Source organism: Botryllus schlosseri, chromosome 2 (genome assembly GCF_051294905.1).
Source record: "Botryllus schlosseri isolate E-star chromosome 2, Bs_hap1, whole genome shotgun sequence".
Taxonomy (NCBI): Eukaryota; Metazoa; Chordata; class Ascidiacea; order Stolidobranchia; family Styelidae; genus Botryllus; species Botryllus schlosseri.
In genome coordinates this window covers 3,415,948-3,431,621 of record NC_137237.1, presented here as the reverse complement: position 1 = coordinate 3,431,621, position 15,674 = coordinate 3,415,948, and the positions used below count along the sequence as shown (strand labels likewise).

At 40.5% G+C, this 15,674-nt stretch overlaps 1 protein-coding gene across 6 annotated transcripts in view; it reads right to left on the bottom strand.

Moving 5' to 3' along the window:
- Window positions 1-3,978, bottom strand: part of LOC145433034 (transient receptor potential cation channel subfamily A member 1 homolog) — a 50,327-nt gene extending 46,349 nt beyond the window's left edge. For 2 of the 6 annotated variants that reach the window (XM_080309926.1, XM_080309927.1), the window contains exon 1: window positions 2,749-3,938. In XM_080309926.1, the coding sequence (XP_080166052.1) occupies window positions 2,749-2,880 (132 nt within the window). In that variant the 5' untranslated portion in view covers window positions 2,881-3,938. Of the gene's footprint in view, window positions 1-2,209; window positions 2,716-2,748 lie in introns of those variants that run through there. The other 4 variants (XM_080309929.1, XM_080309930.1, XM_080309925.1 and 1 more) reach the window with 4 other exon arrangements.
- Window positions 3,979-15,674: the final 11,696 nt, after the last annotated feature.

The following is a 15,674-nucleotide window of genomic DNA, read 5'->3' as shown; positions in this document are numbered from 1 at the left end:
ATTGGCCGTGTCGCGGCATACGAGACATAGTACATAGCTACGAACGTTACTGGAAATGATCATTCCACATCATTGTCAAGAAGTGCAATGAAATTGGTTATGGTCGAAAAATTACCGAAAAATCTCTAATGTGCCGGATAACAGGCATTATGTTCTTTGTGGTGGCATAAAAGGTACATATTTGAACTTTGACATAGTAAATTCTGTTGTGACGTCATAATGAGCGATACTCGAATACTCGACTCGAAGCGTAAAACGTGATTCAGAATCGAATCACTCAGGTACTCGATTTTGCCCAGCCCTAACCGTACTGTACGACTGGGGATGGTGTGAGCGTGAGGTTCACGTTCGCGTTCTGTGTGTGAACCTCAGATATTTAGAGGTTCACGTTCACAAACGAACCTTGGTAGGTTCTGCACTGTGAACCTTTTTCATATATTACAATTTTCACTTCATTGTAACATCTTTGGTTGAAATTTATTGCATTTCAACTGCAGGCCAATCATGGTGCTGACAGAATAAAAAAGCAACACTAAACGAGCATGCACCTTGACAATCTTAAAAAATTTAATTGCTTTGTTGCAATAGTTTGCTCGAAATATCCAGCTTTTCGTTTGTGACTCTCTGCTGTGAGCTTGACCCGCAATCACACAACATCAGAGCGAAATAAACTACATGTAGTCAGCGAATGATGCATTATTCAACCAATCGATGGAATTGATATCGTTGTCTGATGTAAAAAATGTAGCAGGCGTACAGGGTCAATCTTGACTTCATATATTTATTGTGTCATAAAACCAAATCCGTGCGATTGGGGTATTGGCTATGTTGGGTAATATCGGTAGCAAGTATAGAAACCCGTTTCACACTCTGCTCAATATCAACGTAGCAACTATAGCAATACTCTGACGCCGAATACATTGTCCGGTCTGGCCTCGACCGCTAAGGTATAAGCTTATATTCACCAGCAAGTCCTCGTCGAAATTGTTGGCAAAGCGACGGAAGAAATTGATTTAATGGGATTATTATATCATTTGATTGCCCCAGTTGATACATTTGGCGACGTTTAAACCATATGTATGTATTTGTATAGTACTTCAGCTTTGCGGCATTATGCGGTCCGAGTCGTCGCCAGGTATCGTGTACAATGATCATTAACACAGGCTGTCACTTCACTGAAATGATGGGTTGGAATTAGCATTATGACGTCTCGTGACGTCATGAGGTTCACGTTCGCGTTCACACAGAACCTTTCAAAAAGGTTCGCGTTCACACGAACCTGAACCTTTCAGAGGTTCATACCATCCCTACGAATTAGGATATTTATCTAGTCTCGCGCGAAGGTGCAAGATTGCTTTTAGCCATTCAAGACTTCAATCAATCCAACCAAGAAAACCAAACCAACAGAGCTATTCCACATACCCGTGGTTCTTGAACTTTTTAGCCCGTAACGCAAACCTAGAATTTATTAACATCTCGCGACCCAAGCCTCACATATCGAAATGAATGTATTTCTAATGTTAGTACCGGCATGCTACGTTTTTACAGACATGCATGAAACGCAGATGGTGCCGACAACCAGTTGCACGAAACGCAGATCTATGCAACTGTCATTACTGCCATTGCTTCAATGAGGTTGGCGTCTCATGAGATTTATCTTTCATATTATTATTTATGAAGGACTCTTTTGTATTCAGCTCTAAGCTATGTCATGGTTTCCAACATTTTCTTCACACGTACTAATTGCAGGGTGTTGAAAAGGTCATTGACACCTGAATCATTGAACTTCTTTTATGAGACACATGCGATTTTAAATTGGGGCGCACTTATTTCCTCTACGGGGCTCAGATTAGGGACTATTCGGTGCGGATCTTTTCTACTGTCAGACATAACAATATCTTTTGTTGCAAGACATTCAGCAAGTATTGCTTATTCTGGAGCGGTCGCGACTCAAATTCATACCATTCGTGATCCATACTTTATCGTCGAAAGCGCCTCATCGAGTAGGCAACTCACTTACATCACACGTCTCTACGCGTCGGAACGTGCAGCGTACAGTAAACGCGCATAACCGCAACGGTACGCACATAATCTTACACGATAAACAGGCACGAACTGAATGGCACAGATTGCGAAATGTAATCAAATTTAAGATGATAGTCATATTTATGAGACAGCGGCTGCTTCGCGTCGATGCTGTACTACAAACCTGGCGAATTTTAACGCTGTGCTTGTCACGTTTCGAGACTGCTCTCGCGCCTGGGCGACCCGTGTCCGTTTCCTCTTTTATATTCTCCAATTCCATACCCGTTATATTCATAACTAGTGTCCCCGCACAACTTAACTAACCAACTTGGATGTAACAGCCTCTTTCTAATCCAAGTGTAAATGCTTAAAAATGTAATTTCGTGTGGGGTGATTGCTGTCTCGATTCCTCTCCTATGACATCGTAACTTCACAATAAGAAGCTACAGTCGTTTTTAATATATTCGGGCTCTGAGCGTTCTCTGAGACGCTGCTGATGTCGCGAAATTTCGGGAAAATCACGGTAATCGACCTCGCCAACAGCTACAACAGTCGAGTATGCAAGATCCTTGCATTTTCGTGGAAATATGAGGAAATATCGAGTACGTGTATAGAACGTGACCGTAGCATTACTAAAGTGAGCGTGCAGGGTGTAGCACAATATAAACGAACCGTATCTTGTACGCTCAAACTACCAATTGGAAATCGTATACGATTCATTACCTGGTGTACGGTGAGATGGTTGATATCATACTGGGTCAGGCGTATGTTACTTGGCGACAGCTGGTCGGATGCATACGCCATATTTTCCATTTCCATCGTCACCCCGCCGTTCTTTCTCGCCGGTAACTCCATTATGCCAACGTATATGTGTCACAACAGTAGACTTGAAGGCGTTAACGGCGTTTTTCGGCTTCTACATAAGTGATCTGACAGTGATGGGATAATTTTATGTTGTGAAGATATTATATCTGAAACACAAAATATTCAAGCCTACTTCAATGTCGTGCTCCATAAATTTTTATAGTAAATGCTATTCGAAACCCAATCGTGAAAACATTCACATTTCTTTTCACCACTTCATAAAGCCTGTCGCTTTTGAGTTGCTAGTAATTATTCGCCTGAAAGGTTTTTTGGGCAAACCTATTATCTTTCTCCAATGATACCCTTTGGGTAACCCGCGTAGCTTTGTTCTCAAGTCAAGAGCGTACCATTCGACAATCGCGACCCCATCATAAGCTATATTTGGCAAATATGACCAGCATCTACTATAACCGCTTCGAATCCTATTATTACGTGACATAATGTTTGCTAAATCCATCTCCCAGTAGCTCAGTTACCAATTAATTACGTCTGTCTCAATATTTTTATGCTTGTTTTATGACACCTAACACCCCTCTTATGTTCAAAATCTACCAGGTATATCATATCATATCAAATCGATTCTCGTAGTGATAATATAGCGATGTGTAGCTATAAATATTGAACGGGACTATACGCTAAATGACTTTCTTACTGTCTCTGTTTGTTCGCTGACATTCTTGTCAGCAATTAGGTAACTTTCTCATTACTATGTAGTGACCTGCGCGATGTGATTTATGAATTGGATGTCATTTTTCGAAGCAAGTCATCAAGTTTTATAGCTATTTAACAGCGGTCCGTTGGTATGTGCGCAACTGCACGTGTTGCTCAATTCACAGCTCCAATTCTGCAGTCAGTCATACCTGCACACTTCATTACGACGTATTGGTCAATTTCGTCCAACACTATGCTATTTCACAATAGTAGAGTACAGATAGTCGAGGAATCGTTCAACTATTTGGTGACTAACCAAACCTTCTCAAGTCTACAAATCTACAAATACCTCCGTGCAAAGCGATGTTAAGTTACTTTACCATTGCTGCTAAGAAATCACACAAATGCAAAGTAATGCTGCAAGCATCTAAACTCTACAGCCTAACTATATACACCATTATGATAAGGAGTAGCCGAACTTATAAATGAAATGGTTTAAGACACTAGCAAGAGAAACACCGTTACATGTGTTGAATATGTAAGAAGTACTATAATAAAGATCTTTAGGGGTAACACAGTAGATTAGTGATTAGCATGATGGTTTAACTGAAGTTTGAACTCGGGAAGGCTTTCCAGTCCAGATTGTACCCCTGTCGATTAGCCGGCCTTGGTAGTACATGGCTGAGATTTCAGCCAACCGACTTCTGTCGTAATGTGGGTAGAGGTGTTTCGGATATATAAATACTTATGTATGAATCTTTATGTTCTTGGCGCATGGCAATGCTGCACACGTCATGACATATATTCCATTATCATACAGCAGATCCATATCGATTACTGATGCGATCAACTGTTCTATGACTCTGAGGAAATACAGAAAAATGCCCTTCTCTCCTCCAAGTCATCGATACGGGGATTAAGTGTACTGCTAGTTTTGCCTGACTGCCGACCCCTTGTCACCGAGATGGTGACGGTATGCTTCTTATACAAGTCATACCGTAATAATAGTGATTATTATTTGAAATTACGCAGCGCAATCTCCGTCAAAGTTGCTTCAAAAACCGTTCGCGACTTCTATATATTCAGACCTCGTCCATACATTTGTATGGGCCTATTTTAGTTCAACTCCTTGAATGCAAGGCTGCAGCTTCCTGAAAGACATCCGACTGCTTCTAGATCACAAAACCAGCAATATACCGCCGGTCTAACAAAGAGGATAGTGAAGCTTTTGCATTCGCAACGCATTTCAAAACTTTGCTAAGTTTACTTTAGGGGCGTACCAGTTTTGACACAAATAACCGTGGACTATAGTGCAAACACAGGAATATTTCGTATTAATAAGGATACTGGAAATATGCCTGAAGGAATTTTGAAAATGCTCTGGACAGTCGACACTGGACATATAAGAATTTGCTATGATGAGATGTTTAAGAAACGTCACTAACTTTGTATAAAGTTTCATTTCTAATAAATCATCTATACGGATGTAGCGGATGAATGTTAGGATTTACATGAACTTGTATTTATGGAAACTAACAATTTATCTCAGACATATTGTGGATATTATGAAATAATGCTTCCAATTGGAGATGGGGGTATTGTCAAGTTCATCCCAATCATTGTTTTCAGCTTTTAAACTCGCCAAGTGCTTGTTTACATAGCCTGTATGGGGCAGTGTATAGCGTGTTTAACGATCAACGTTCTTTTGACGTCGCTGTGTGAACCAACATACTGATGTCACCCGAGGAATTAATACCGCATCACCACTATCGTCACAGGTGATATTGTCTTAGCAAAGAAAACTCTGACTTCCCACACTTTTACGTAAGCAATCCAGATTTCAGCGATGACATCAAGACAGGCATTGTTTTTATACTTGGGTGGCAAACGAAGTATTGATACAGACGAAGCCTGTGGCCAAATTGGCGCCATCGAAACAGCGCCGTGCCATACCAACTTCGATATTCTAATCGCATCAATGTCGCAATACGTAAATTGAGCTGCTCTTCAAGTTTTCGAATTAGACTTATTAGAGCAGTGTTTCTCGGAGTTACCATGTGTCCTCCTACATGACGATTTGTCTTCCTTTTTCCGAAAATCGACAATGTCCTCCTTGTTTGGAAATTCGGCCTCCTTTATAGCTCTGACAGTCAAGGCTAAAGAGCTGGACAATAGGGTTGTCCATAATTTGGAAAATCTTACAAATCCTCGGTTGTAATGTCTTATTCGATAGATTATTGATAAAAAAACGACAATGAGCCTGAAAGAAGCTCACAGAAAGGCCGTTAAGATTTCGTGCAAAGCGTTTGAAAGTAGCTGCCGAAGAATGGGCGTGCCACTGACCATAGAACGGCGAGAAGACTAATAATCAAGAAACCACGGCTCTTGATTGGATAATCGGCTATGCTTCAATGACCACGTCAGCAGCAGCTTGCTGATTAGGTGAACAAGGAGTCTGCTACTTGCTGCGATTCTGAAAGCGCATTGTATGTAGGTTGACAGATAATGATTTAGGATTGATTAAGGGTATGTTGAGGTACGAAATACATGATGAACAAACAACAGCTGCTTCACAAAAACGTCTAAAGCATGACTGCTTTATTGTGAAAGAAACCGCCGTAGCCTATATGCCTTGTTTTCAACGAGGGAAAGCATAGGCGCTTATGCAAGTGGCGACGGATTCCTAGTTTCAGAAATAATATATCATTATGGAAGACAAAGACAAAGCTTAACAATGACACTATAGTTTGTGTGATCTCATTGGGCTCAGGTTGTAGTACATAGTTGAAGTTTTGAAAGCTCTAAGGGTCGGCTGAATCAGCGGGTTATGCTTGGGACTTGTCAGATGCTTGCATCAAACTGTATTCCCTTGCAAGTGTTGTCAGAGTCCTTGATGATGACGCAGAAAAGAGGCGTAAAAGTAAGCACATAATATGCTGGATATGATATGTCAAATATCTTAATAATCGCGCAGAAAAGGGGTGTAAAGGTAAACACAGACAATGCTGCATAGTGCATAGTATCCAGCATAGTTTGCATATCATATCAAGCAGGGCCTGTGCTTGCATTTAAACCCCGTTTCTGCCACATCATTAGGGAATTTGAAAACATTTACAAGTGAATTTAATTTGCTGCAAACATCTGATGAGTGCTAAGCCTAACCGCCTGATTCAGCCGATCGCTAGAGCATTCAAAACTTCAACTATGTACTGCAACCTGAGCCTAATAAGATCACCTAACTTATAGTGTCATTGTTAAGCTTTATCTTTGTATTCAATAATGATATATTATTTCTGAAACTAGGAATCCGTCGCCACTTGCATAAGCGCCTATGCTTTCCCTCGTTGAAAACAAGGCATATAGGCTACAGCGGTTTTCTTCACAATGAAGCGGTCATGCTTTAGACGTTTTTGTGAAGCTGCTGTTGTTCGTACATCATGTATTTCGTACCTCAAGATACCTTGAATCAATCCTAAATCATTATCTGTCAACCTACATACAATACGCTTTCAGAATCGCCGCCAGTAGCAGACTCCTTGTTCACCTAATCAGCAAGCTGCTGCTGACGTGGTCATTGAAGCATAGCCGATTATCCAATCAAGAGCCGTGGTTTCTTGATTACTAGTCTTCTCGCCGGTCTATGGTCGGTGGCACGCCCATTCTTCGGCAGCTACTTTCAAACGCTTTGCACGAAATCTTAACGGCCTTTCTGTGAGCTTCTTTCAGGCTCAGTGTCGTTTTGTATCAATAATCTATCGAATAAGACATTACAACCGAGGATTTGTAAGATTTTCCAAATTATGGACAACCCTACTGGACATGCTCGACTAAAAATCGCCATAAATCTGCAACGCGGACGCTCGAGCGCGTCATTCGGGAGCAGGACTGGAGAGAAACTACATTTAGTCAACACTCAATACCACAGCAGTCACTACAAAAAGTGGGAAATTCGAGAGTGCAGTCGGAAAGATGACCTCTTTTTAGTCAACAAAACAAGATGTCCAGAAAAAAAAATTAGAATCAGCAGTGTTCTGGTCCGGTAATATAACTTTAATGATTTGTAAAAAGGGTCCTCTTTTCCGAATTCCAAAATATGTTAACCATTGTGTGTTTCTTAACCTTAAGCTGCCATTAAAATTTCTCGTGCCCCTGTCCATCATCAGGCCGCCACCACGCACTGGTCTTGGGCCCCCATAAGGGTTTCAACATAACTTCTAATGCGGGCCATTTCATCACTACCATTTAGGCACATAGAACAAACACACTCATTCCATGTCGAATAATGCCCTGGATCACACAATTCCCGGACGCAAGGCCAACAGCCTACATCTCGTACCCTTCGCTTTGGTGCTTCGTACACACAAGGCGTCCACGGACCCATTCGGTAAGAACCCATGCGTTGAAGACAAATATCGGTCATCTATTTTTAATCTGATTTCTGACATATTTTTACACTCTAATTTTAATTCCAAGCTACTTTCTGGAATTCCTCAAACTGACACTACACAGGACAAGTGTAGAGTGTGAGACGAACCAAGCTTGGTGAGCTTATGAAAATGAATTCTGATTTATTATTATTAACTAACTTGAATTTTATTGTATTCCTTCCTAATATGGATTTTTATTCAATTACCAAGTTCCAGGTCCAAATCAACAATTCAAATTTAATTTGGAAAACCTGACAATTTTCTAGTTACCTGACTCTGCGTAACTGCGAGATATAGAACGGGAATTTTGTCAAAATCAAAATCAGAAAGAAGCCATCTGCTGACCATACTACTTGAACTACTCCCGAAGGTCGTTTACCTCATGCATATAAGTCGCGTGTGATTTTTATAGGTCACAATTCGGTTTGATCATTCTCCGACAGAATCAAATTTATCGACTTTGTTTGCGGAACATGATTGTCGGACCCACAAGGCGATCGTCTCATTCCTCGATAAACAAGGTCTCGTGATGTTACGCCTACGGCGGGATTACGCATTTCAAAGAAATATTATCTCAATGGAAAGTGTTTGCTTTCATCACATTCCTATTTTCCTCTATCCCAAGCTGTAATTAATGATTACATTTACTTAAGTATGTCGTTTCCAAAGTGTACGTCAGGTGCACTGTCCTTTTGCCAGCGAATTAACATAGGTATACATTAGGCGAGCGAGGATCACATTAGGCTTACAGGAGCACTGCGTTCTAAATATAATGACATGATTGATACAGTTATAGTGCAATGGGTATAGTTTTATGAATATGCAGTTCGAATACGGTGGTTTTATTTGGCGAGATAGCGTAGTGGTATAAGACACAGCTGCAACACCAATTGGTTGCGGGTTCGAGTCCAACCGAGGTCGACTTCAGAATTCCTACTGAAGTGTTGGAGGGTTATCTAGGCTCCTTCTCGTCATCTCATCCGCGTAGACGGTGTATTATAGAAGCCTAAGTGGGCCGTGCTACAAGTCGGCAGCTACGGAATAAAACTGAATAAATTTACCTATGGTGTAAATCAGTAAATGACCATAGTAGTCGACAACAACCATGAATACCACAAACAACAACGGTGGCTTTCAGGAGAAAGCGGTCGCTGCAAATAAATATTTCACGATTTTATCTTCAAGTTGCGATCGCATCATATTTAGATCGGTATTCTCCTTTAAGGTCACAATTCACAAAGTGAGTCTAATAATTCAGTGTATTTACAGTGATGGACGTATATTATAGGGTTACCATGTAGGGAATCGGAAAAGGGGAACACTTTTATAAAAACCTAAAAGTTAATTTACGACCGAAAAAGCAAGTGATTTTGAAATATTTGCTGGTCTAAAAAAACGTCACCAATCCGACCTGACTCCTGAGTGACCCGCTCGAACGTCCGCATTACGTATTTCGCGTTATTTATGGCGATTTTCAGTTTACGCCTGGCTGTCAAACCTGTAAAGGAAGACGAATTTCTAAGGAAGACATTTAGGCGTCCTCAAAGGACATTTACTGAAAATGGGCGACGTATGGCAACCCTACGTATATAGCTAGTTCGCCCGTTGCAAGTCGCCCAATAAGGGATAGTGCCTAAACTTTACAAGTTCTACCAGCAACCATCTATTTGGTATACGGTTACGAACCCGATATTTGATACCTCGTAGTCTAACTAGTGACATGATCAGAGTTGAACAACAATAAAATATTGAAAAAGTATATTGGAATTAGAATACAGCTACACAGTACACAATCTTTTCCAAATAAGTTGTCCAAGTCTGGCTGTGGCCTTGACAATAGAATAGACGAAATACACATGGCCAGTAACATTAAGTACAGACGTATCGTTGAAGAAGGCCGTTCCGCGATCTGCAATCACGCGCAGCTGGTGCTTCAAATGCGATACACAAGGTCGTCGAAATGTTGTTTTAACACATTTAGCCAAATTATAATCTTGGATAAGATATGTAGAACACTCCGAATGTTTACTGGGAATGCGAGTTGAGCCAGTTATGCCGGCGATTGTTGACATTGCTACAACGCCTCACTGAATATCATAGATATCGCACAGGTTACGCCTGCGCAACACTAAGGAAGCGTTGGCGTATATATGGGCGTATCTAATAATATGCTCCCGAGCTTCTTGACTATGGGTTTGCTGACAGTTTCAGATAATGGTATTTTGATTCACCCGAGTACCATGTATAACAGCTACGTGCACACTGCACAGCCATTTTTAACAACGCAGTGACCTAGGTTTCACTATTATTAGGTGGATTAGCTTGGACTCGTCACTGATGCTCTGGGACATCTTCGAGCTCACGTGTGTGTGTACACAGTATTTTAGCTCTATTGCGCAAATACTGGTTGGGCGTATAATTTCCCTCATATTTTTGAATTCTGAGACTCTGACATGCAATGCACAGGCCCAGTGATCTTATATGACGGTAATGACCTTAACGACGTTGTGTAATTAGCAGAATTGCCAGGCAAAATAAAACAATTGCGCAGTCAAAGAGACCATCCGAATTACTTGGTGGATAGTCGCAGTACGATGATCTATTTAGATATTCCAATAAGCCATTGTTGATTGCACAGCAAAAGTGACAATTAAAGATATGCGAACTGTCAGAATCAAATCCATTTAACAACCAAAACCCTATACAATATAGCAATATCACTGACAAGAGTTCGATATTCACACTTGTGAGATGCATTTGTCTCTCGCATGTTGCTAGCGTATCCTTAATCAAAATCACGCCAAATGCACCGGATGTAGGTTATCGTAAACCCCGATTACCAAACTTCGTTATGAGATATTTCACGACTGGCAATCGTGCGCCCATTCATTCACCCATGCTTAGATAAAACTTACTATGTACATTGTACGTATACATTGTACAATCTGTTTTGCGTTATAGTATGAATGAAATGATATCTTATCTCAGTCTGTACAAGTTCATATCAAATTGTATCTGCGCTCCATCTGAAACTACGGAGGTCAAGTACCGCAATGCCATACTCAAACACGTATGAAATCTGGTCGTGACAGATCGAGTGTCTCGTGAAGTTGGCGGTTTCAAATATCGCAATTGATTTGTAGATGATGCAGAACTTTAGTGAAACTTTGCAAAGATAATAATTGCAATAGAAATGAAGCACCAACTGATACAATATTGCAATGATTGGTATATTAACGGGCAAATGTGCTGTAGGGGGCAGAGACCAACAGATTGACACATTAATTGCATTGAATTCCATACAATAACCCATACCGTGACTACCATTCTGCCGGGTTGGCTTAGGTAAACGTCAACTTTCTAAATCCTTGAACATTTCCCGCTACCAAATATAAATATTTTCATGGTTGTCTATTCTTGCGCTCAGAGTCTCACACTAAAATCGGATTATTTGGGAGAGGTCTTTGCTAAACGTCGAGGTATTCTTCCTCGCCAGCAATTGTTTGAGGAGGCCCATCGCCTAACTATACAATTGCTTGGTTAACAACTAAGCTTTTGTGAATGGCACGCGAAATGGCAACCCACTCGATACCCATACAGTGTCAGCATTAAGAAGCTGATCATCAATCGGACGCCGATAGTCAGCCAAGATCAGGTATTATACCATAATCCTTTGAAGTGAGTGGAAAAATAGCAAGAGCTGCTGGGGAATAGTTGAAATAAAATTACGGAACATCACTTCCATTTCACCCTGCTGAGGCTCTGAGAAATGACTCGCACGTTGTCGGTCACAACATCTCTAAAGCACACAGAAATATTCACTGATTCAGATGCTGCAAATACAGATATCATCAACTCTGCTGTAAAAAAAAACTCTTGACTCCCGATGCATTAGGAAAATTGTGAGAACTTTAACCAGCGTACATTCCGAGTCTGATTTCCCTAAGGCTGAATATTCGAATGTTTGTTTTCTGTATCACATTCACTATACAAAACGTACAGCCAGACGCATATGTCGCTTTCTTAAAAGGCTGCCAGACACGGCTGGTGAAGGCGTGATTCAAAGTCTATTGAGTCGCGTCCGACCATGGCAGTGCGTCTGGTCAACAATCAAGCACGGGATATTTATCGCTAATTGATCTCATCACTGATAAACTTAGATGCTACTCAACACGGGAAGGGGATTCAATTGCCGAAAAAATTGAGTTTAGCTACGTTAAAGGTTACGCGCTATCAGTAAATGACTGAACAGTCAGGCGTGAATTATGATTTGCGGAAAACCCGGATGTGAACAAAAATAACCCTATTATTCCGTTACAAAACAAAAAATATTATTAGTATTTGAAGTTATGGAGTGACTAAGACCTGAGAGTCGTGGTATTTTCGCAGCAACAGCTCCAAGACACTAATCAAACTGCCTTTGTCTACTATATAAATATGTATTCAATTATGATTTTAATTGTGCCAGCGTTGTGGAGTCACCTTAGCAATCACTCGCGTGACTTCATTCCATAAACTCAACTTTGATGCGCATAAATTGTAGCAGTGCTTGTGTGTTTGACCGAAACGAGGGGATAGGCAAGTTATGACAGATCGTCCGTAAATACAATCAATTAACCTACTCATCTTTCGGATATCACTGGGCGTCAACATATATACGGGATCCTGTCTGTAGTGACAAGGCTGATTATTGCTGCACCCAGGGCATACGTAATACATAGCGTTATAAACAGGGCTGGGGAAAAATCAGTTACCTGACAGTTTCGATTATGAATCCATTAGTCAGCATCCGAGTCGAATAGGGTATTTGAGAATCCCACATGACGTAATAACAGAATTGATAATTCACAACGTTCAGATAGGAATTTTTCATGCGACAAAATCAAAATGATACCATCTTTACAACATTGTATATTTGTTTTATTTTCTCATGGAAACCCTCATAGATACTGCATTGACGTTCTTCATACTAATAGACCTGTCGTATTTGTTACAGTGATTTCTGAAGAGTTATTTCCTATATAATATAATATAACACATTTTCAAGCTGTACTGTTTGCACTATCAAATAAGACCAACCCACTTTCATGCTTTTGTAGGATGTACCAGATCATCTATCTCTTGATTCGCCAGCGGAGGACGGCTTTCACGGGGAATTCGAAGTGCAGAAATCACGAAGTAACCCGGGGGTATAGGGTCTATTTTACATGGCCAGGGCATTTTCGTCATTCTAGCAATCGTTTTATTGTAGATGTTTGCACCGTCAGCGAACTTATCATTTGATATTTTACAGCTTGTAGCCCAATTTATAGGGTCACCGTTGTATACGGCCCCTTGTCTGCTCATTGTGAATAATAAATTATGCCTAATGTACCGCAATGTCCCAACAGAGGCAAGGGTGCGTGGGCATTCGTTTTTATATCAAAAATTGTGATGTAGAGACCTTCGAGAGAATGAAGCAACACAGAGTGTTACCAGCAGTGTATGCGCATTGCGCAACTTCAGTGCTGCTAGCCAACAACTGCTGCTGTTGAACGTTTTTTTCTATATTATTGGCAAGTTATAGTTTGTGAGGACAGACACTTTTTACACGAGACAGCATGAAAGTATCTTTCGTTGCACTTACAACAAATTTTAATTATCTCTACCTTAATGCGCGATGTAACTATACTGGAATCCTTCATACGTCCACATTCCGTTAAAATAACGTTTTTTTTTCACGTAAAAATTTGTCCGTTTTTCAGTCAAAAATGTTTTTTCAGGCCAGACTACTTCGTAAGGACAGACCGTTCCAACCAGAGATGAAGATAAGTAGTACAATTCTAACATTATGTGCGAAAACACCTAATTTACATACATGTGATCAAAATCTGGTGGAAATTAAGTTTTTTAAGGTCAAGAAATGTAAAAATTGTGATTGTGATAGGTCAAAATCTTCCGTTTTAGGTCGAAAAAAATCGCCCTCGTAATCTGATACGATTTGCCGGTATGTCTTTCAAATGTGACCTGCTGTCACTGCAGTGTAGTGAGTACGATCGCCGATCGTTCAAACACAGATCCGATTAGGTTTGCATTTAAAACAAAAAGCAATAAAAACATGTTTAAAAAATGGCTCTCGCTTGAAACATGTTTTTATTGATGCTTTTGTTTTTCTTTAGCCATGATGTCACGAATATGAACTGTGACGCCACAGTGATTGACATTAACAATTGAAATATGGGGTAAATATGGCTCCTTGATGAAAAAAAAAGCTTCCGACTCCTGTCTGAAACGGACCAAAAGTATCTTTGACCTAGACCACATAAATATGCGGCATTTTACGGTCGGAGGTCATCATCAGAACATCCGATCCGTACCAATGATTCATGTCTACGTGCTATAGCTGTTGGAGCGACGACCATTTCGAGGGCTCCAGCCATTATAGTAGGCCGAGGTGGATGCCAGTCCGCAGACCGCAAATGGTCGCTCGGCATCTTCATATCTGTTCATTACATGGCATTGTGTATCTTGTATATCGCATTGTACATTGTGTGTATGTCATGGGCTCTTGGACAGATGAAAATATAATCTGACGAATATTGAACCATCACTTTATGTTTTATACGTCAACTATATCGGGTGCAAATCGTCCGTAGGCTCATACTACATGCTTGTCGAAAGTGTTTACACTATTATGGCATGATTATACAACTTTTGAAAAAACAATTCTTTGAAATGAAATGTCTTTAAAACACTGTTTAAAACATGCTACGGCGTTTTAAAAAACCCTACATCCGATATTAAGTTCCATCATCGATGAAACTGTCCACTAACGGAATTGTAATCAAATTTCGGTTCATTATATTCAATGAATGGGTATTGGGTGTTTGCGCGAAGCCGAAACTGTAACTAAATGTACATTCGGACAATCTGCCTGGCGTGAATAGTGCTGCATACAAATATTGAACATAGAACACCAAAATCTGCTGATTGACAGTATTATCGGATTTTACTGGCTTTGTAATTGACATTCTGTAAACACAACACGCTCAAGAGGCAACAGCCGCTCTCCCACCTTAATAAATATGGCGTGAGTGCTTCTGCTGTTTTACAACTGAAACCGAGCAAGAGAGACCTTTACGTGAAAGCTAAACTAACACATAAAATATACACCAGTCGTCGCCTAAGCGCAAATCATGAGATAAGAACTTGAGCTGACCATCACGTTTACTGGTTCTATGGGTTTCACCCAACATCATGACACGCTATTCTGTCTCCTCATACTAAATACTGGTATCAAATTCTTCATACTAACAGCTCTATGCCTTATACTACAATATTGACAGGCTGACGAGGGTCGCTGCGAACTTCTGAATACGCATTATAGCCTACGTCTGCACATCTGCATATCAGATAGGGTTAAATGTATCACAACATCGCGTGAAGTATCAACTCATTCCATTTATGCAAAATAAGTTACTCTGCTAAATCACGAACAATCCAGCCTGCCACGACCGAGCTCAATGCCCAGTTCTAGCATTGCTTGAAAAGGCGTCTTCAAAGTTCAAACACCCTACGCAGTTAAAAGTTAGTCCCCCTGTTCCCATTCTACGCGCCACACAAATACCCCACAGCGCCAAAAACAATGATAGAATAGAAACACCTGAAACCATGATACGACATCAATAAAATATATTCTGTCTATTCTGCACTGCTCATATCGGTGCG